The sequence below is a fragment of the Stegodyphus dumicola genome, chromosome 2 (assembly GCF_044657685.1).
Source record: "Stegodyphus dumicola isolate Sdum_Otavi_A_Nest chromosome 2, ASM4465768v1".
NCBI lineage: Eukaryota > Metazoa > Arthropoda > Arachnida > Araneae > Eresidae > Stegodyphus > Stegodyphus dumicola.
Genome location: NC_140769.1, coordinates 147,603,325 through 147,624,727, shown reverse-complemented (window position 1 = coordinate 147,624,727; position 21,403 = coordinate 147,603,325). Strand labels below are relative to the sequence as shown.

Here is a 21,403-nt window from a genome sequence, read left to right as displayed (position 1 = left end):
TTGCACATATTTTGCAGAAATTTAACTTTCGGGTTGTTTACTCTCCCATCAATAAAATTCCAACTTCTATACTCAAGGACCCCATTCCGGATATGAATTCCTGGGGTATTTATAGGATTCCTTGCCAGTGCGGTTTAATTTACATTGGCCAAAGAGAGCCTTAAAATTTCGCGTCAAAGAACATGAGGCATATGTTAGAAAAAAGGAAACACAGAAGTCTTCTGTTGCTCAACATTGTTGGTCCGAAAATCACACTTTCAATTTTTCTGTTGCCAAAATTATTCAAAAAACATCTTCCATTGGAAAACTGGATTTTCTAGAGGCATTTCACATTCATAAAAATCTTTCTGTTCTAGTTAACGATCCTAATTCCAATCCAAATTTGCCTTCGGCTTTTAGAGAAATTATGTTTTAGTTCTGGTTTCGCCAACAGATGGCGCCACTTGCTTATTCTTGTCCAGGCTTTCTTATCTTATCTAAACATTATTTCCTATCTTGTTCATTTGCGGTTTTGCAGCTGAAGATGATGGTTTGGTAAAACCATCGAAACTAGTCCTGTGAAAATTTTGTGAATTAACGCTGATTTTTGTTGTTTGACTTCTGAATCAGTATTTATTCGGCGTGTTATTGTGTCTTAATTAATTTGAATATGTCTGTGAAAGCATTTACCCCTAAGTCTTTGGATTTTTACTGCTTTTCGCCTGCTTTCTTAACATCAGTCTTAGGATTTTGTGTGTTGTTTTTAACGGTGTTTCTACTTTGAGTAATATTCGCATAAGATATTCCAGTTGTAACATGGATGGATTTCGTACTATTTTTTACTTCGTTACTGTTATTGCTAGAATTCTCTGATGAAATATTCTTAACAAGTTTTGGGAATTTTGTACAGCCCCTATAACTGCCTGTGTGTCCCGTGCTTTGATATAAAGTTCGAAATTTCCGACTTTGTATCGACTTGGTATAAGCGTCGACCAATCAGAGCGAACGCGCGAAACCTGAAGAGGAAAGCAGGGCGGGAAAGCTGTAGACACATCCACGCATGAGCAAATTGATCTTTAATTAGCTACGGCTTAGACTCTGTCTCGCAGGTGTGAACGAAACTCCGGAATTCCGGTATTTTATGCCTCATGGCTATACCTCTTGACATTTATGCTTTTCTGGGCTAACATCTCTTTGGGCTTAAAAAACTGTTTCGGCCTCTGCGGTTAAGGATATATTTGCCTAGCATTGCTCTTACCTGTCCTCTGCAAAGAAGCAGTATCCTGTCGAACGTGTGGAATATCTGACTGGATGGCTGGTGCACTGTAACCACTACAGTCTTCCTTTCCTCTGCGGCATACTGTTTCAGCATCATCATCAGTGAATACGCAGCACTGGAGTCGAGCCCCGTCGTTGGTTCCTGAAAATACAACATGAATTGAGCAAAAAGTCTTTCTGTACTTACGTATTAAAGCCGACCACTTTGGCGCAATTTGGCTATTTTTTACAGATCAAAAATGTAAATTTGCTTATCGGATGCAAACGGGTGATTATCGCCACATTTTTAAAAAAGATTCCTAAACTATCGAAGTCCGCAAACAAAATTAACATACGAAAAGTCAACGTGCGTTAGAAGTTTTAAAATACATTTTTTAATTGTTAAATAAGAATAACGTGATACCTCCCCTCCCCCTCCCGCTGAACACTGGTTGTTCGGTCCTAGGTTCAAATCCCTCGAATGGGCTAGCTGCATGGGTGTTTTAATGGTTTTTCCTATGTGTAACGTGTATACGAGCCATTTTCTCCTAAAAGTTTGTCTACAAAGGCATCTCTCCCCTTAGACAGATAGCTAGTAAATTCCAAAATTTCCAGGGTTACCAGCGGCCGAACTTTAAAGTCACTGAACACTAGTAGCTAGGTCCGAGGTTCGAATCGCGAAAACGAGCTGGCTAAATGGTCGTTTTCGTGGTTTTTCTCATGTGTAACGTGTATACGAGCAAGTTTCTTTTAGAAAGTCCTCCACGAAGGCATCCTTCCCCTTAGGCAGGTAGCGCTCGTAACTTAGCCGTAATCACATAAACCAAACGAAACCAAAATTTCCATTGCTGGGAAATTCCAAAAATACACATTTTGAAATTAAATTCACAGGAAAAAGTTAATACGGTTTGTTTATAAAAACCGTTCGAATTTGGAATACAGCTAAACGAATGCATGGAAAAATGGCGACGATTGCTCGACTGAAGGATTGTTATAAGCATATTTACCGGAAAATTGTTTATATGTGTGGTTGCCAGAATTAGGCAGATTCTTAAAATTTGGCCTTACATTTTTGGTAACGATAAACCCTTTAGGCTTAAAAAAAAGAAAGAGAGAAAGAGAAAGTGTAAAATTAATTTTTTTAGAGAAAAACGGATGCATATTCTGTGAATTCTGAATATTCCGAGACAATTACATGGGAAAAAATTAAAAAGAAGACATTTTAAATTAATTATATAGCTCTTTTGCTTTTGCTACGAATTGTTTCGATTCTTTCGTAAATTATGCTTTATGGCTTTTATTACCTTGTTTATTTTTCAGATTCAATATACTGTATAATAAGTCACCAAAATGGAAAGTAATTTCACTTTATAATATTGCAGCGAAAAATAAAAATGTTTTATTTTAGTCCTATTTCTTAAATATAATTTCGATATACTACCATTATTTTAGTGAAATCTATCAATGTTATAACGTTTAAAAAATCGCCAAAAATTCCTAGATCTCTGAATTAAATTTTTTTATAGAAAGTGATCTTAAAATCACCAAATTTATAATCGTTTAATAAAAGAATTCACATCCCTAAAAGCGCAAATTTGTTCAAGAGCTCTTCATTAGAAAAAATGAAATAATTTCGAAAGTTTCACTATATTATCATATCGCGTATATTATCATCATTTTGATCAAATTTATTAATATTATAATGTTCTAAAAAGTTGTCGAAAAATTCACAGATATCTCGGAATTAAAAATTTTCGATAGATATTGATCTTAAAACCGCCAAAATAATGATAAGTCGCCAAATTAAGAACCGTTTAATAAAAGAATTTACATCCCCAAAAGAGAAAAGTTGCTTAAAAGCTCTTCGTTAGAAAAAATGACATAGTTTCGGAATGCTTATAAACCCGTCGATAGCTCCGTTAAACTCATAATTAAATAAATCACTTTACATATGAACTCAAAAATGGACTGTATATGAAAATTTATTAATGATTCAAAAAGCCGCATACTTAAATCACATCTCTTGGCGGCGTCTCAGAACACACTCTATAAGGTATTTCTCTATCTAGCCTTCTTAGCGTGCCTTCGTGGTGTAGTGGTCTGCACGCTGGGCGCGTATTCCAGAAGTCCGTGGTTCGATTCCCGGCGAGGGCGTTGCTTTGCTCATTTTTCATCACTCCTGCTTCCAAAAAACCTTAATGTCACTACATTGGCGCCCGAACTAAAAAGATGGTAAATGATGATTCTTCACCACCGGGATTTGGCAATTGGGTCCCCTAAAACCCCAATTGCCCTTTAGAAAGTCGAGTATATAAGGTATTTCTCCCGCCTTCTTAGCATGCCTTCGTAGTGTAGTGGTCTACACGCTGGGCGCGTATTCCAGAGGTCCGTGGTTCGATTCCCGGCAAAGGCGTTGCTCATTTTTTATCTCTCCTGCTTCGAAATTACCTAATGTCTCTACAACTCAAAACTCGATAACAAGTGGCCGCAAAGTGGTGCTATAAACAAACATTTGCGTCATCTCTTTAAAACACAAAGTATTACATATTTTTCAGAGATGACGCCTCTAGCGTCAACAGATTATTTTTTATTTCTTCCCCAGAAACTGGAGTATCTCACCGTTTATATTAGAAATAGGAACACATTATAACCCATGCACCCATTCATATTATAACACTATTTGTCAGTGAATCGCCGAAAATATTCCTCCAAAATGATTATTCACACTCAAAACGACAGTCGTAAAAACAGACAGAAATTTCAGAGGATTCAAATTAAGGACCTTTTGCGATTTGGGGCGAAATTAAGGACTTTTTCAGAAAAACCTACGGACTCTTAAGGACCATACGAACCCTGTGGACATGGTAACTCCGAAAACAGATATTCGCAAAACACAGAAAGCGAAAACAAAACAAAAAGAGGGCTTCATATGTGGATTCCGGCTAGGGACGTGTTTTCCATATTTTCGTATACAAACGGGCGGAATTTGAGCAATTCGGTAACAATATACTGTATAATATATTATAATAATGTTCTAAAAAAATGAATGGTAACATTTGCGGCGACCACGCTATGCGACGTGCATTTACTGTAATAACACGCATGCTACACATAGTTTCTTACAAAAAAATATTAATTGTCTTTTTTTTTCGTAAAATTTGCCAAACTGTGCCAAAGTTGTTGCAATAATACACAAGTACCTAGATAATAGCTATGCATTATACCCACTTTCGAAAGAACAATATAGAGGGTGTTTACATGTTTTTAGAACGATTTTCGTTCGGAGCCATTTTTAATTAATGTTTGAAATGTTAAGAATATTTCTTTGATGTTTATGGACTGTAAGTCTGTATTGTGATCTCTATGATCGAAGCGCATTTCGTAAAATTTTCCGGGGTATGATTTCTCTTCTTCTACCATTACTTTCTAGAGTCTATCCACTGTGGTGGGTTTGCACTTAGAAAGAGCTTTTTTGGAGAGACCAAAAGAGAATAATCCATGTGTGAAACGTCAGGAGACATCGCAGGCATACATTAAAAAGTATATGTGCGTTATCTGTATCACTCTTCATTTTCTCAAAGAACACAGTGTTACTTTTCGAAATATGACTTGTTACTTCGTCATGATGAAGTTTCACTGTTTGGAAGTTATTGGGTTAAAGAAATGGAATTTCTTCTGTGAATATCGGACGTAAAACTTTCTCTTGATAGTATGTTGGGGTGATTTTAACATTTTTCCCCGCTCTCCTTACTTGATTATTTTCCCGTTGTAAAAGAATCTTGCGACAATCATCATAAACCCTTCAGTGAAACTTTCTTTGCATCGCCGCAATCAAGTTTGTACACTCAACAAAAAAAGGAGGGGGTCTCCCGTTCTACTAACTAGTCGGATTGACGAAATTCAGATTGTGTTTTTCATGTCCCAAAAGCGCGACTTACGATGTATATTACACATTTTTGCAATAGAACACACATTCCACATTACAAACAGTTTACATTTACTAATTCACAATAACCACGTAACTCTACTTTACTTCAATTAGTACTCTTTTTATAATATTTACAAAGCAAACTTACATCTCTTGATTGGCTCAGCTACTTAACTCCCTACCATAAATAGTTGATCAGTTAAAATTAAAACTTGAATTACATACTTTTAGGATATTTAATTTTTTCTAGATTTATATTTAAATATTTATATTAAAGTTTGCAAAAAATTTTTAATATAACATAGATAGCAGCTTGGCACTCAACTTTACTTACATAAGCGCCATCTATATAATTTGAAGAACACACTTACATCACTTTGAAAATACTTTTGCAGACCCCAACACTAATATAGTAGGTAAGTTAGAATTAAAACTTACTATTTACTTGCTTTAAGTATTTTTTTAAATATTTTTTTATGTAGTATTTAAGTATTTTCTAGATATGAAATTATATTTTTATGTATATATTTGTTTTTTTAAAATTATGAATTAGTTCTTTTCGTTTCTTATGGTTTATATAAATTATGTCTAGTTCCTTTTTAGCTTCTTTTTATTGATATGCATATTCGTGTCGGGGAGGTTTCTGTAGACAAGGATTTCTAAAATGCATTGGTTTCTAAATTAATTTTTCTGAAAAAAATTTTTTTTTTTAAAGTTTAATTGAATACTTGACTTTACATTGCTTATTTCTCAAAAAACTTCATTGTTATTTTCCTTTTAGAACTTTAATTTTTAATTGATAATTTCTAAAGGTACCACTTTATTGGTATTTCTTTTTGGACATTCTTCACTCTTTACTTTTGGTTTTGACTTTTACCCTTGCCTGCATGAATGACGAAACACGAATTGAATGATTGGAGTGTTAGGTTTGGAGGCAACATCCCCTTGATAAGTCTGTCTCCTGCCTGCTCAACAGTCATTCACTTATGCATTTAAAAAATTTTTTTAGATTAATTTTAATTTGCTAAATTGGTGAATTTATTTTCATAGTTTGGTTTTGCACTTGATTTGCTTATGCTATTTGAATTTAAATGATATTGTAGATTAGTTCGAAAATTAAATCTTTTATATGTTTGCACATTTTTTAATTATTTTAACCTTAAAACCTTAAATTTGCTTTTTTACGTATATACATGTTTGTTAAAATTTAAATTTGTTTAAATTTAGATTTATATATAGCATTGTTCCAATACACAATTTTGGTATTTTGACACAAAATCGGACTTGTTTTAAAATGACGTGCCGCTTTTTTTTTTCTATATTTCGATTCTACGGCTCAAATTATGCCTAACTGTTAAATTTTTATAAAATTTGGTTTTGAAATTTACGGAGAAATTCAAAAATTTATCTTCGAGCATTTTTTTTCAGTTTGTGCCAAGAATAATTCACTTGGCGAAATCCTTAATTTACAGCAACCTATTTCCTTTTCCTTTTTTTTTTTTTTTTTTTTTTTTTTTTAAATTGCAGACGAGCGGTTTAAAAAGTCATCGTTCGTACTTACAAATAATTTTAACGAAGTGCGTAAGCCACATTTGGCGTTATTACTGCTTATAACAAATATGTCAAATTTCAAAACGCACCAGTATATAAATTCATGTATATCTCATAAAATTTTGAATAAAAAATTTTTTGCATTTGTGCGTCTACTTTAAGATAATGTTAAAAATTGTATATGTTATAATTTAAAATTTTTTTTCGAAAAATTTATAAAAATTATTTAAGAATACAAATTTTAAAAATAAATCATAAAAACGGGCGAATTTTATTTAGAATGAATCTAAATTTCGAATTCTGGAAAAGGTAAGTTCAATAAAAAAAGAGATATGAATATTATTCAATTAACATAGAGGAGCTAAAATTTTGAGAGCTAATTTTCTAAAAACTACTCGTGCGAGTTTTGCAAAACTGAGCAGTTTGGCATAATTTGAGTCGTAGAATCGAAATATGGAAGAAAGTTGGCATGTTATTTCTGAAAAAGTCCGATTTTGTGTCAAAATACGTATATTAGAACAGTGCTATTTGTAAGTCTTAATACATATCCTAAGTCACGCTTTCGAAATATGAAAATCGCAAATTGAATTTCGTCAATCGGCCCAGTAGAACGGGATGCAAAAAACTGTGTTTCGTTCTTCTTCTTCTCTCTCTCTCTTTTCTTCTCCATTTTTTTTTTTTTTTTTTTTTTTTTCCCGCCGTGTAAATTTTGTTGTTTCTCTTCTCTTTCGATAATAAATAATGTTGTCTTTTTTTGTTGCAGTCATTTTATCATGCTTCATACGCTAATCATGCTTCATCCAGGATCTCAACTTTCTTTAGTTTCTCTAAACAGTAAATCTCGGTTTATAACTTTATTTATTGTTGTCACGGATGTATTTAAATAATTTTCAATTGATTTCTGCTTCGAATTTTCTTTTTTTTTACTAACAATTAACTTTAGATACAGTGCGTACCATGTTCAGATATTCGTTCCGCACCTTCTTTCCAGGTAGAAATCATCACTGACGGTTTTTCCCTTTCCGATTAGTAATGCTGCTTATATTTCGCTTAAGATTTTAATAGCATAGTTTCACAACGTTTCTGAATGGTGGAAAGGAATATTTCTCTTTGGAAAGCGCAAAAAAACATATCCTTCAATCCACAGTTTGTTTACATGCCACATATTAATAGAATATAAATTTAAAAACAGCAGGCGATATTTCTAATTTCAGATAATAAGCTCTTTCCAGAAATTTAAATCCAAATCATTTATTTTTTTAAAATTTATTATCGAAATCATTCTAAAAATGTGTAAGCACTCCCTGTAATTCTAATTTTCTCACATCGATCAGCAGAAGTGAGGGATTTGTGAGCAACTCGCAAGCGATATTGGCTCTCTTTTTCTCCCCTCCGGACAATCCTCTTTTCATGGTGTCACCCATACCTAAAAGGGAAAAAAAACTTCTGTATTAACTGTGCAGTTAAAATGTAAATAACCTTAATTAACTTTCAAATACGATGATCAAGGACAGTTTTTTTGGACAAACGTGATCTGATTTCACTTGATCTGACTAAATTATTAACTATATTGTCGTTTTAGAAATTTAACTTTCGGATAATTTTTCTCTTCTGCTAATGAAATTTGCGGTTCCTTTGTGAGGATTCATTTGATTTATATGACAGGAAGATTACTTCTGTCGTTGGCAACAGCTTTGAGAACTTAACAGGTGACAGTGCGATTTTGATGGAGACCACCCCGGAAACACTACCAATATGACGACCGACCCTAGGACTTAACAAGTCTCTCGGTCTAATTATCATGTTGGCAGATTCCATCTAAAATCTGCTATCCGTGGCAGGCAGGATGGCATTTTTAACAATTCTCCAAAAGGTGACAGCGCCACATATACATACAGTTTTACATAGAAATTTTTACATTATAATACAATACCTTCTCAATGCTAGGATGTTAAATACAGCTATTTGTTATGATTTACTTAGCAGTTAAATTTCCTGTTTGGTGGAAATTGCTAAGATTCATTTTACTAAACAGTTTCTAGAGGTTACTTTGCAAAAGGGTTAACATAGCACGTTATTAATTAAATACGAAATTTACAATTGCACAGGGTTAACAAATCCCGTTATCCCGCAAAAGGGTTAACAGAGCACATTATTAATTAAATACAAAATTTACAAATGCACAAAGTTAATAGATCCTGTTATGAATTAAATATCAGATTCACACTTTTATATAAACTAATAGTTGCAAAAGAATCGATTAAAATCAATATATTCAAATGACCAAAATTAAATGCACTTATTATAAAACTATAGCTACATAACATTAGAAGTTACATAATTGTTGAACAGAGAATAATAAATTTGCCTATAGGACTTGTAGAGGATAACATCTACTTTCTACTTTCTTTAAAACAAAACAAACAAACAAACGAAATAAATAAAAAATAAGGAAAATATATTACTATACATTCCTTAAAATACAACAGATATGCTACTGATTACATAGACACAATATGCACAATGAAGGTATGAACCCAATAATTAAATATAGAACAAAATAATTTCTAGTTATAAATTAGACGTAATATTAATATATATATAAATAATATTGAAAACTAGGGAATCAAACAAAATATAAAATGATTTGATTGATCAACTAACACTAGATGTGATTAGATTAATAACTCTAGATGTGTTTTTAGGGGGGAATTAGTAAATTAGTATTAGTATTTTAGTACTAACACAATCACAGTATTATAAACGTTATTAAGAATATATTATACAGATACAGTAAAATAATACTCATTCGGGATTCTACAACAGAATTTCTGATAAAATATATAGGTAACAGGTTTGACCAAGAAAAGAAAGGCAGAAAGAGTTTAGTCTCAACCGGCATATTCTGATGCACAAATACTTTAATGGTCTGTGAAAGTTTGTTAAATGTGGTTTTATTTTCTAATAAATTTTCAAATTACAAGTGCCAGTTATTTTCCTCGGTTTTTTTTTCAAATGTGTTTGAGAAGTATTACTGCAGTGAAACAGGAAATGATCTGGATCCCCAACTTCACCGCAGCTGTAGTTATCCGAGGTATGGAGATTAAATCTCTTAAGATAACTCGGAAAAGGGCCGTGCCCCGTAAGAAATTGAGTTATGTAGCTATTGCAAGTTTTAAGCTTGAAGTTTACTTTTGGATAAAATTTAAACGCTCTGCGTCCTGTTGTGTCCTCAGCCCATTTGTTCTGTCACATTGTTTTCAGTTTTGCTGATGCGATTTTTTTTTTCCAGATATGATGCTGCTAGTTTTATCGGGTATTCCTGTTGTGAGATATTGTTCGCAGTTTGTTTCGCTGGTTCGTCTGCTTGCTCATTACCCTGAACGCCAACGTGTGCTGGGCCCCAGCAGAGCGTAGGTCTTTGGTGCAGTTGTCAGTTTGTTAGCAGGCGTTGTTCACTAGCTCGCTTTAATTATTTTGTTCTTGTATTGCCGAAAGACTGGGGGCTGAATCTCTAAATATCACTGCACTGTCGATTCTCAGATTGGTAGCTAGTTTGATGGCTGCTTTCAGTGCTGACAGTTCAGCTTGAAAAACCGTGTTATTGATATTCAGTCCTCTAGTCCAAGTATTTAGTAGCTGATTGTTTTGTACGGCACAGTAAGCACTTCCGGTCCCTAATTCCGTGCGTGAGTCGTCCGTATATATTACAGTTTTGTTGTGTGAGACAGGTTTATAGGTCATAGAAATATTCTTTGTCAGATCTATGTGGGCGGGATGTCCCAGTATGACATGGCTATGCGGCTCACGGGTCCGAGGGTTTCCCACCCCTCTCCCCTTCCACCAAACCACACGAGAGGAATTTGTATATAATGCGAGTGGAGACTTACGAGTGTCGAGACAGTGTCGCAAGTCCAGGACTTGAGCGAGGTGGTCGACGTAATCCAGCTTCTCTCTTTCCGTCATACAGGCTGGCAGTCGTAGCAAAGCACAGAACTGTAAAACGTTAAATAATAGGAATGTTGATTTTTTACAGGCCGTGAAATATTACACATTAAAAATATGAGGGATTATGGGTTATATCACAATATATATCTATGGATATGCCTATACAGTGTGTCCCGTAAATGTTGCGACAGACTTCTAGCGGAGGTAGGGCACATCGCAAGAATTAAGAATTTCATAAAACCCCATGGCCGGAAGTGTCAGGGGTAAGTGGCAGCAGAGGTGGAAGATGGGAAAAGAAACAAGAGCGATTAATCTGAAACATTTATTGAACATGGAAACATGGTGTACGACAGCTTGAATGTTACAGCAGATGCTCGAAGTTTGCACCATCAGACGTCAAACATGCCCAACAACGACGGACCATCGATTGCCGGACATGTTCAAACACACCGGTAGTTTCTCTTATTGTAGCAGCTGCGCAGGCGAGTCTTGCCACAAGATCCATTTCAGACACAATAGGGTTACAACACTTTTGATGGCTTCCCACCAAAAAAAAAAAAAAAAAAAAAAAAAAAAAAAAAAAAAAATCAAGATCTGTTCATATGGCTACGAACATCCAGTCCAAAATGAGCAGGTGCCCCCTCATGTTGGAATCATATGTTGCGCCTCATATTTGGTGGAACATCGTCAAGCAAATCGGAAAGAACCTGGTGTAGAAAGATCAAATGATTCGTGGCATTCAAATGGTCCTTCGTTGTCCGGCATTTTGGCGTCTGATGGTACAAACTTCGAACATCTGTTGTAACTTTCAAGCTGTCGTACACCATTTGTATTCATGTCCAATAAAGGTTTCAAATGAATCACTTTTGTTGCTTTCCCTCTTCTACCTCTGCTACCACGTACCCCTGACATTTCCGGGAAATAGTTTCCTGTTTATTTCTTAATCTTTATGATGTGCTCTACCCGCCGTAGAACTTAGTCGCAACATTTACGGTACACCCAGTATATCACAATATATGCCATCATTACAAAACAATTTTTTAAACCAAATATAAAATTGCCTAGTATTTTCGCTTATTAAGCTGATGAAAAATTATCAGTAAAGGCATAAAGTAAGAAATTTAGAGCTAATTTTCACAAAGACTAAAAACTGAAATTCATAATTAATAATTTTCAAATAAACCTATAAATGCTACAAAGAATTTAGAAAATGTTAAAACCAAAACTTTTCAAACGATATTTAAAATTCTCGCGCCATTTTCCCCGGCCTCAATGTGTTCAGAGAATGATTTAAAATTCGTCCATCTAATGATTGTTTTCATCTAACTAACAAAGACGAATCTGCAAAAGTCAACTGTTGAACTTTATGCCAGCCTAATACGAAAACCGATACATTCACGACGAAGCAAATGCAAACCGACGTTCCGTTTACGATTTTGACGAGCCCACTGCACATTTCGGCTTGCCTAAATAATTATGGATGATTTGAGGCCAAAGGAATTGAAGAAATAATAATATGAATGGGCGAGATTCAAATTATAGGGAGTAAGAAATGAAACTATTTTATTAGGTACTAGCAGAAGTACTCGACTTTTTTTTAGTTAGTTAACATAGATTGAGAGTAATGCATCTAACAACAGAGAGAACGCTACCGCTGTAATCCTGCTCTAATAAATGCAAAAATTCCGATTCATAGTCAGAAATTTTTCAGTCTCGCACGATGTGAAATCCACATAAAAAATTTCCATAGAAAAATAAGCTAATTCTTTCTCATTATATCAGCAAAAAATGCCAGGCAGTTTTTAATGATTTTCGTCTTTCTAATCAAATGGTAGTAAAAGCTTAAGTTCAATCCAATATTTCACTTATGTACGAACAGTCGAAATGGCTTCCCAAGAATTTTTGGAATCTGGAATAATGTATTTAATGTTTGGCAATACTCTTTTTTTTTTTTTTTTTTTTTTTTTTGTTTGTTTGTTTTCATTGTAAAATTTGGAAATTTTTTATTAACAAACATTATGATTTGAAAGCGAGCAGTGGCAACAACTTTCGAAATAAAGGAGATTTTCATCTCCACTGGCGAGACTGGTGCCACTGGGAAAAATGAGGGAGAAAATTATTGTTTCTCTATTTTTTAATTAATACCTCTCATTTTAGCTACTCATTTTTGGAAAAAAGTGGGCGCCGACCTTTGCTAGGAACCAAAAAAAGAAGCGTAGAAAGTTTGGCGACGATAGCTGTAGTAGTGACTGAGTTATTACAGAACAAACACACAAACTTTCTTCTTTATATATATAGATTGTAATATTAATATTGATATGTATTCTTGTTGGAATACTGTTTCGAGACAGAAAAAAAAAAAGGCGAGCAACTCACTTTTAAAGTCTGGCGGAGTGTAAGATTTGGCATAAAGATGTCCTGCTGCAGGACGTAGCAGATGCGCCTGCGCAGCTCTTTGTTCAGCAATTCGCCGTTGAGTGTGATTATTCCATTGTCAGCTTTCATTCGACCGCTTAATGCATTCAGTAGTGTCGTCTTCCCAGAACCTAGGAAATACAAATGCATTTTAATAATGTTAGAGATGAGATGACGAGTAATATAAATTAATAATATTATAATAATTATTACTAATTAATATAATTATTTAATTATATTAATTATTAATAATTATAATATATTATAATACTACAATAAATAGTAATATAATTATTTTTAAATACAATAAAATATAATTATGTATTTAATATAATTATTCATATAATATATATGTGGGAAATCATACCGTCCAATGCTGAATGAGAATTGCCCGTTATGACGTCATCAGTATAGCATCACCCAGCGCAGTAAGAATCATCCCAGACAGCGCTGAGACCTGGTCGAGAGTGGAAGGCAGACGTGAGCAGACGGCTCACACGTCTTCAAGAGTTTATGAACTTTAATTGTGCTTTCGATGTTATGCCTTTACATCATTATGTTAATCCTGCATACCGTTAACTTCATCTTTATATACTTTTCTTTATATACTTTTATTTCTTTCTATTAAATAAACCATTTAAATATTACTTCGTGCTCTCATGCTGTGAATCAAGTCAAATTCTACATATATGATATAATTATGTGTATTTAAAAATAATTACATTGCGATTAATATAATTATTTTTAAATACACTATAGCCCCTCTACAACGAACTTCAAGGAACCGAGGGTTTAAGTTCGCTGTATCCGATCTGATTAGAAGAAAATGCATCGTCTCACAAAATAGTGCAAAAATTAACTGATGAACACACAGAAAAAATTATCAGCGCTGACAATCTCTGCTATAGCGTCCAACCTCGCTATAACGATATTCAAGGAACTGAGTGTTTGGTTCCCTATATCGGATCTGATTAGAAGAAAATGCATCGTCTCACAAAATAGTACAAAAATTAACTGATGAATCACGCAGACAGAATGTTCAGCCCCGACGAGCTCTGCTATGACGTCCAACTCCGCTATAACGATATTCAAGGAACTGAGTGCTACATCCGATCTGATTAAATAGAGTGTTCGCTGTATCCGATCTGATAAGAAGGAAATCCGTCGTCTCACAAAATAATGTAAAAAATAATTGATGAATCACCCAGAAGGACTGATCAGCCCTGACGAGCTCTGCTATAACGTCCAACTCCGCTATGACGATACTCAAGGAACTAAGTGTTTGGTTCGCTATATCCGATCTGTTTAGAAGAAAATGCATAGGCTCATAAAATAGTGCAAAAATTAACTGATGAATCACACAGAAAGAATGATCAGCCCTGACAAGCTCTGCTATAGCGATATTCAAGAAACTGAATGCTATATCCGATCTGATTAGATAGAGTGTTCGCTGTATCCGATCTGATAAGAAGAAAATCCGTCGTCTCACAAAATAATATAAAAAATAATTGATGAATAACACGGAAGGAATTATCAGCTCTGACGAGCATTGCTGTAACATCCAACCCCGCTGTAACGAAATTAAAGGAACTGAGTGTTTGGTTCGCTATATCCGATCTGATTAGAAGAAAATGAATCGTCTCATAAAATAGTGCAAAAAATTAACTGATGAACACAGAGAAAGAATTATCAGCCCTGACTTTCATGGTTGTAACGACATTCAAGGAACTAAGCGTTTGGTTCGCTATATCTCATCTGATTAGAAGAAAATCTGTCGTCCCACAAAATAATGTAAAAATGAATTGATGAATCACGCAGAAAGAGCGATTAGGATTGTCACATGTCCTGAAAAGGTGTTAATAATATCTGCTGTTAATTATCCGAGCGAATACCACGGATAACTGAAAAACGCGGATAATCCAAAATATCAATTTTCGTGCATATTATGTATGTTTTGACCTCTGAAAAAAGTCAATAAATATTTTTACTTTGTTTTTGAGTACCATCAAATATTTGTCGTTTTTCAGTGCTTATTTTATCATTGTGTCCGAATCCCTTTTGGTCAACTGTGCACATGAAGGTGGAACTTCACGAGAGAATTCTTGCGACTAAACCTAAAGACGTATTTGAGAAGTTTTTAGAAGCATGCTCGGACTTCGGCGTGTTTGTTTTTTACACATTTTAATGCACATCGTAGGTGTGCGGGCGTGGACACCACCATCCGTACTATGTGGTTCATTCGAATTAAAATATTCTTAAAAATTTTGATGTGTATATCACATGACTTCCTTGCAGGCGATATTAAATTATACGCATTTTTCGCTGCGTTTCATTTAAACTTATTGAATTAACAGTTAACGAATGTTGAATTAAATCTACTTCGTCGATAGCGCATAAACCATAATATAATAAATGCACTGTTTAAAGTTCACTATATTTATGTACCATAGCGACACATCAGCGCTAGATTCACTTAACAGCGTTACATCTCATTCATTTTATAACTCAAATTGCACAAAAATTATATCGTAAACAAATGTAAGGTATTTCTTCCTCCTTCTTAGCGTGCCTTCGTGGTGTGGTCGTCTGCACGCTGGACGCAAAATCCAGAGGTCTTTGGTTTGATTCCCGGCGAAGGCGTTGCTCATTTTTCATCACTCCTGCTATTAAAAATACATCCCAATGTCTCTACAGTGGCTCCCGAACTAAAAGGGTGGAGGATGATGATTCTCCTCACCCAGGATACCTTCAAAAAGGTATTTCTCCCCGCCTTCTTAGCGTGCTTTCGTGGTACAATGGCTGCAAGCTAGAGGTCTGGACGCTATTCTAGAGCTCCGTGGTTCGATTTCCGGCGAAGGCGTTGCTCATTTTTCATCACTCGTGCTTTAAAAATATATCCTAATGTCTCTACACACACACACAAAAAAAAAAAAAGAAAAAAAAAAAAAGAAAAAAAAAAAAAAAAAAAAAAGAAAAGAAAACGTTTTTCGCAAATGATTCCGCGCCGATGCGCTAATCATTAATTCAGTTCTCACTTCGCGGCAAGGCAAAAATACATAAAAATTCAAAATATTTTTATTAAAATTTGAAAGATATAAGAAAACATAAAACACCAAGTACATTTAAAGCAATTAAAAAAACAATTTTACGATTAAATTACAGTTTTTATGCAAAAACAAGTTAATAACTTAAAATGATAATTCCAGACTGGATTTAGCATAATTTAAATCGCAATAATAAAGGAAGACGTTACTTTGTTGTTGCGAAGCTTAGTTTCTCTAGATTGGCAACAAATCCACTATTCTGCTAAGTTTGAAATGTAAACAAACATGGCCGCCATGATAATCAAAAATTAGGCTTAGCCGCACTTAAAAAAACTTTTAAATTGTTGATAATCACACAACTATCGCATTCAGGTTAACTAAAGGCATATTCAATCACTTTTAAAGCAAAAAATGCTCCATTTACAAACATATAAGAATAAAGAAACTGAGCTCACTGAGCCGAGTAATATATATATATATATATGCACTCTGTTACTCTGTTGTTATATATATATTTAACAAACATTCTCTGTTCGTATAATCCAATAGGCAAGAGTTTCTAAATTAGTTTGGTTTTCTACTTTTAATTATATTGGCAATTTATATTTAATTAATATTTTAATTTTTAGTCAATTTACTTGCTAAATTTCTCAAAATTCCTACTAGTTTAAATTTCAATTTTAGTAATTCACAACATTTGGTTTTACTTTTGGTTTTGAATATTACTATACCTTTGCCTATATGGATGACGAAACACGAATTGAGTAATTGAAGAGTTAGGTTTGGAGGCTACTTCCCCTTGATAAGATCTGTCTCCTGCCTGCTCAACAATTATTCATTTATGTAAATTACTCTGGTCTTAAAAATTCTTTAAAAAATTTTTGGGATTCATTTTTTGGAATATTATATATTTCTTCATGATTTTAGATACGTGAGTAGTAAGCGCCCGTAACCGGCCGGCGGAAGTGACGTCACAGAAAAGGGGCGTGGTCGCCGCCATCTTGAATCACACGACAACCGGAAGTGACGTAGATGGAAGGAATGACGTGGGCGGAATGACATCATCAAAGTTTCGTTTTTATGGTGTGGCAACGATCTTTTCAAAGTTTTTATTTTTTCTTGTTTTTAATTATTTAATATGTCATTAATTTTTAATTATTTACTCATTTTAATAAGTATTTTAATTATTTAGTGCGACATTATTTTAATTATTACCTTTAATTAATTTTTATTGAATTTAGTATCATTTTCCCTGAATTTTAAAAATAACTCCACAGCTAAGATTCGAACTCGCTATCTCTGGGATGGGAGTCTAGCGCTTTACCGCTCGGCTAAGCCCTTCATGTTATCAACGTGTTATTTTTCCGTTTGCAGCGAAAATCACAATGACGTCAATAGGCTGAGGGGGAAACTGGCAAACGTCATCTCTTTCACGTTGCAGCATGCCGAAACCGCTTCACGCTTTCTACATCTGCCCTGGCGAACGTATACAATCTTAACAACCAATCAGCATTTCGCTAAGAATATCTAATCTTATTTCAGCCAATGTTTTCATTTTTCATCTTATTCTTACTATTTTTTTAAGTTATTAGTTAATTTATTAATTTTTGATTTAATATGTCTTTCCTTTTACAAACATAAATTTTATTTTTAACTTTCGCAAATTGACGTTTATTTCTACGAAAGTGAATTCACATTTTCTTTTTACTTTGCAAAAGTTTTTTTTTTTCTTTTTTTCAAATTTATTCCTTATCGTATTTTTACTTTATTTTTTTTTTTATTTAATTTCCTTTTTTTGGTTTTACAAAAGTAATATTTTATTTTTACGAATTTATTTTTTTCCTTTTCACTTTTTTATTTTGCAATTTTTTTTCAAATTTATTCCTTTTCTGTATTTTTATTTTTATTTTTTTTATTTACATTTAACTTTTTTACTTTAAAATGTTTTTTTCTTGAAACCTTTTTTTTTACAAAAGTAATATCTATTTTTACAAATTTAATTTTCTTTTTCGCTTTTTATTTTAAAAAAAAGTGTTACTACATTTTAACTTTATTTTTTTACAAAAGTAATATTTAGTTTCATAAGTTTAATTTTTTTTTTTGAGTTTTTTGTTTACACAAATGGAATTTTTTTTTTCGTTTTTTCCCTTATGCATTTTACTTCCAAAAGTAAATTTTATTATTTTTTCCCTTTCCTTTAAATTTTTTTTGTTACATTTTTATTTTACCCTTAACTTTTTCCCTTGTTTTAAATACAACATCATGTTACACTTCCATTTCTCCAAAAGTAAACTTACCTACATTTCTTCGTCTTTGAAATTTTAAGCTGGAATTTACATGCATATAACTTCACTAGATAATATTTTCTGTAACTTTAAACCAATATAACAATGTTCATTCTATATAGTTTAACTGGAATACTACATTTCTTACTTTTTGACTACTAAGTTGGCGATACTCAGAACTTTTCCTTCTAATGTATTGTACTAACTATTAATGACTGTATTAACGTTTTGGCCAACTATACAAAACTTTGTTGATTCCCTTTTACACATCTTTCAAAGGATTCACCAAACTATGTCTGACAAATGTAATTTTTACACTTTCCATTTACACATTTATCCTTATAATTTAACTTATAAAACAGATTCATGCTGTATTTCTGATTCCTTTTTCCCATAATAAATACAGACTTACACATGTTTCTTTATTGTAAGACTTACTAACTTTAAACAAATCTTATAAGGAGCAATAAATTTTCATGGTATGAAGCCCACTCAAACCAATGCATGGAGCATTTCTACCCAGTTAAGTTTAGATACGTACCAATAGTACTTCATTTCTTCTTATTTTACTCTACAGACATTTATACATATATATTCAGAACACTCCTTTTTATTCAGTAAGATTCATTTATACTACTAACACAAATTTTACTAACTCTTTGAAATATTTTACAAAAATATCTTGTATTTTCTTGCACACATCCTACTTAATTCACCAAACATACACTGAACCTTGATTTTTTCTTCATGTGAAAACGTCACTCGGATTCTTAATATGATTCCTCCATTTACCGCAGAACTTTATAAACACTACTCTATTTGAACTTATCACAGCCTAACTCTCTTAACAAGGTACAGAAGATTGAATTATATTTTAACTACAGAGAAGAATATCCACATTGTAACGTATTATTTTAAATTTGAATTATAGTCACATTTTGTGAAGGAGAACTTAATGTCTATAATACACATGGAATTAATATTCAGCCATGGAAATGAAACTTTATCGCCTTTTTCCAAATTTGGAATATAAAAATTTGTTAACTTGGAATATTTTTAACGTATTCATTGTAATTTAACTGAAAAAGACCCATATTTCACATTGTCAATAATTTATTTAACACTGAACTCTTACAGCCTTTTGAGAACGAAATTTAATTTATCATACCTGACAAATGACTCCTATATAGTTATGATAACATTACACGAAATATTGAGTAGAGTTCCAAATAATGATTTAAAATAGTAATTAACATAAAAGACCTAACACAAATAATTTTAAGATAGAAATTTCAAACTGACATTGCTTAATAATGAACTTTTACAGCATTTTTGACATTTAACTTCTCATAGATAATAAATAAAATTACACACAAATAATTATACAAAATAGGTAATAATGACAGAAAGTCCATATAATGATCTACTATAGTCACCAACTTAAAAAATTTTAACGCATTTTTAATATGTCATAAGAAAGACCACACTTTTTTGAAAAGCATTATTTTAATTAAACATTGGAACCACGCAGTCCTGCGCACATGTATAACATTTTGATTTATCATGAGCATGACACATAATAAGTAAATAAAATTTTCACAAAGTACGAAACACATTTCTCTTTTAACTGAACTGTACTCTTAAGGAAAATGAAGTATGGAATGCTTAGAACACTCAGGGCCACAGTTCCTCATTTCCCCACGCATTAACCAAAATATACATGTACTTTAAAATCAGTTAAACAAATTTAAATGTTAGTATTCAAAGAGGAATACTTCACAAATTAGATGAAAGAAAGGTACACAAGGAACTTGAGTGATAAATACAGAAAAGCATGTAAGGACCGAGAAAAAGATGTATTCGTGGAGAACTTTTTTAAGATAAACTTGCTCTATTTTTGCACATGGGTTACATTTTGCATTTCAGATTAAGGAAACATTCAAGATAATTCCTGTATAACTAAAGATTTTAATCACACTTGTTAGTAATGTAATTTATTAGAACAGTCACAGACATATAGGACAAGTATGCCATTTCCAAGGAAAACAATTTTCCCAAGCCAGACTTTAACAGTGAAATATAAAATGGAATAAGAAAATCCCATATTTCAAACAAAATTAGTATCTGAGTATGCAAAAACATGAACAAGAAACGAATATTTTTTTTGAAAATGTTCCGAATGTTTTAAGTCAGGACTAGTTTCATGAACAGAGAATGAAAAATAATGATGAATTTTTAATTTTATTTTGTCTGTAGTACATTTACTTATGCTAAAATCTTCCATTTGGTTGACTGTACTTTACATTTAGACGCAAGTTGATAAATCAGAGTGAATTTGTGTTTTAAAGCTTCAGATTCAGAAATATTACAACTTCAGAAACAGTACAACTCAAAAGCAAAAAGATTAAAACGACAAGAGAATATACTGCAAGCAAGCGAACGTGATAAATGACATTTTTGGGCCGATTTTCATGAATTCATAGATCGGGTGCAAAATTTTAATGCGCTGTATATGAACTATTTTTCAAATGTATTACGATAACTGTTTTCCAACTATACATAGACTTTAAGTAAACATTTCATGTTAATTTACCATTTTTCCTGAGATTTATCTACGTATTTACTAAATTTTTGCATTTTGTTTATAACTATAATGCCAAAAGGACATAAGAGAACATTTGTTTCTTGAAAATGTATATATTTTTTACCCAACTGTTATTTCTTTCATAGCTTTGAAGTAACCTATTAAACACATAGTTATCATGTATTGACCAGACAGCCGTTGGTCTTGCCAATGTCTGAGGGAAATCTCAAAGCTAAAGAATTTAAGTAATATTTTACCAGTACGGAGAACTTCTTACGGCGTTTTTGATGAAAATTGACCGAATTTAGTAGTTCATTACTAACCTAGGAGCCTTTAAAGATTTTTATTCGAAAAAAACACACTCAGAAATTATCATCAAGATTTTCCATACATATATATTTTTTCTACTTTT

At 32.8% G+C, this 21,403-nt stretch overlaps 1 protein-coding gene across 2 annotated transcripts in view; it reads right to left on the bottom strand.

The window, feature by feature from the left end:
* LOC118193940 (uncharacterized) overlaps positions 1-21,403 on the bottom strand; it is a 173,229-nt gene that overhangs the window by 69,819 nt on the left and 82,007 nt on the right. Inside the window, exons 1-5 of one of the 2 annotated variants that reach the window (XM_085811227.1) lie at positions 13,446-13,606; positions 13,040-13,209; positions 10,606-10,711; positions 8,041-8,141; positions 1,238-1,399 (exon numbers count right to left, since the gene is read on the bottom strand). In XM_085811227.1, coding sequence (XP_085667353.1) covers positions 1,238-1,399; positions 8,041-8,141; positions 10,606-10,711; positions 13,040-13,168 — 498 coding nt within the window. In that variant the 5' untranslated portion in view covers positions 13,169-13,209; positions 13,446-13,606. Of the gene's footprint in view, positions 1-1,237; positions 1,400-8,040; positions 8,142-10,605; positions 10,712-13,039; positions 13,210-13,445; positions 13,607-21,403 lie in introns of those variants that run through there. The other variant, XM_085811226.1, reaches the window with a different exon arrangement.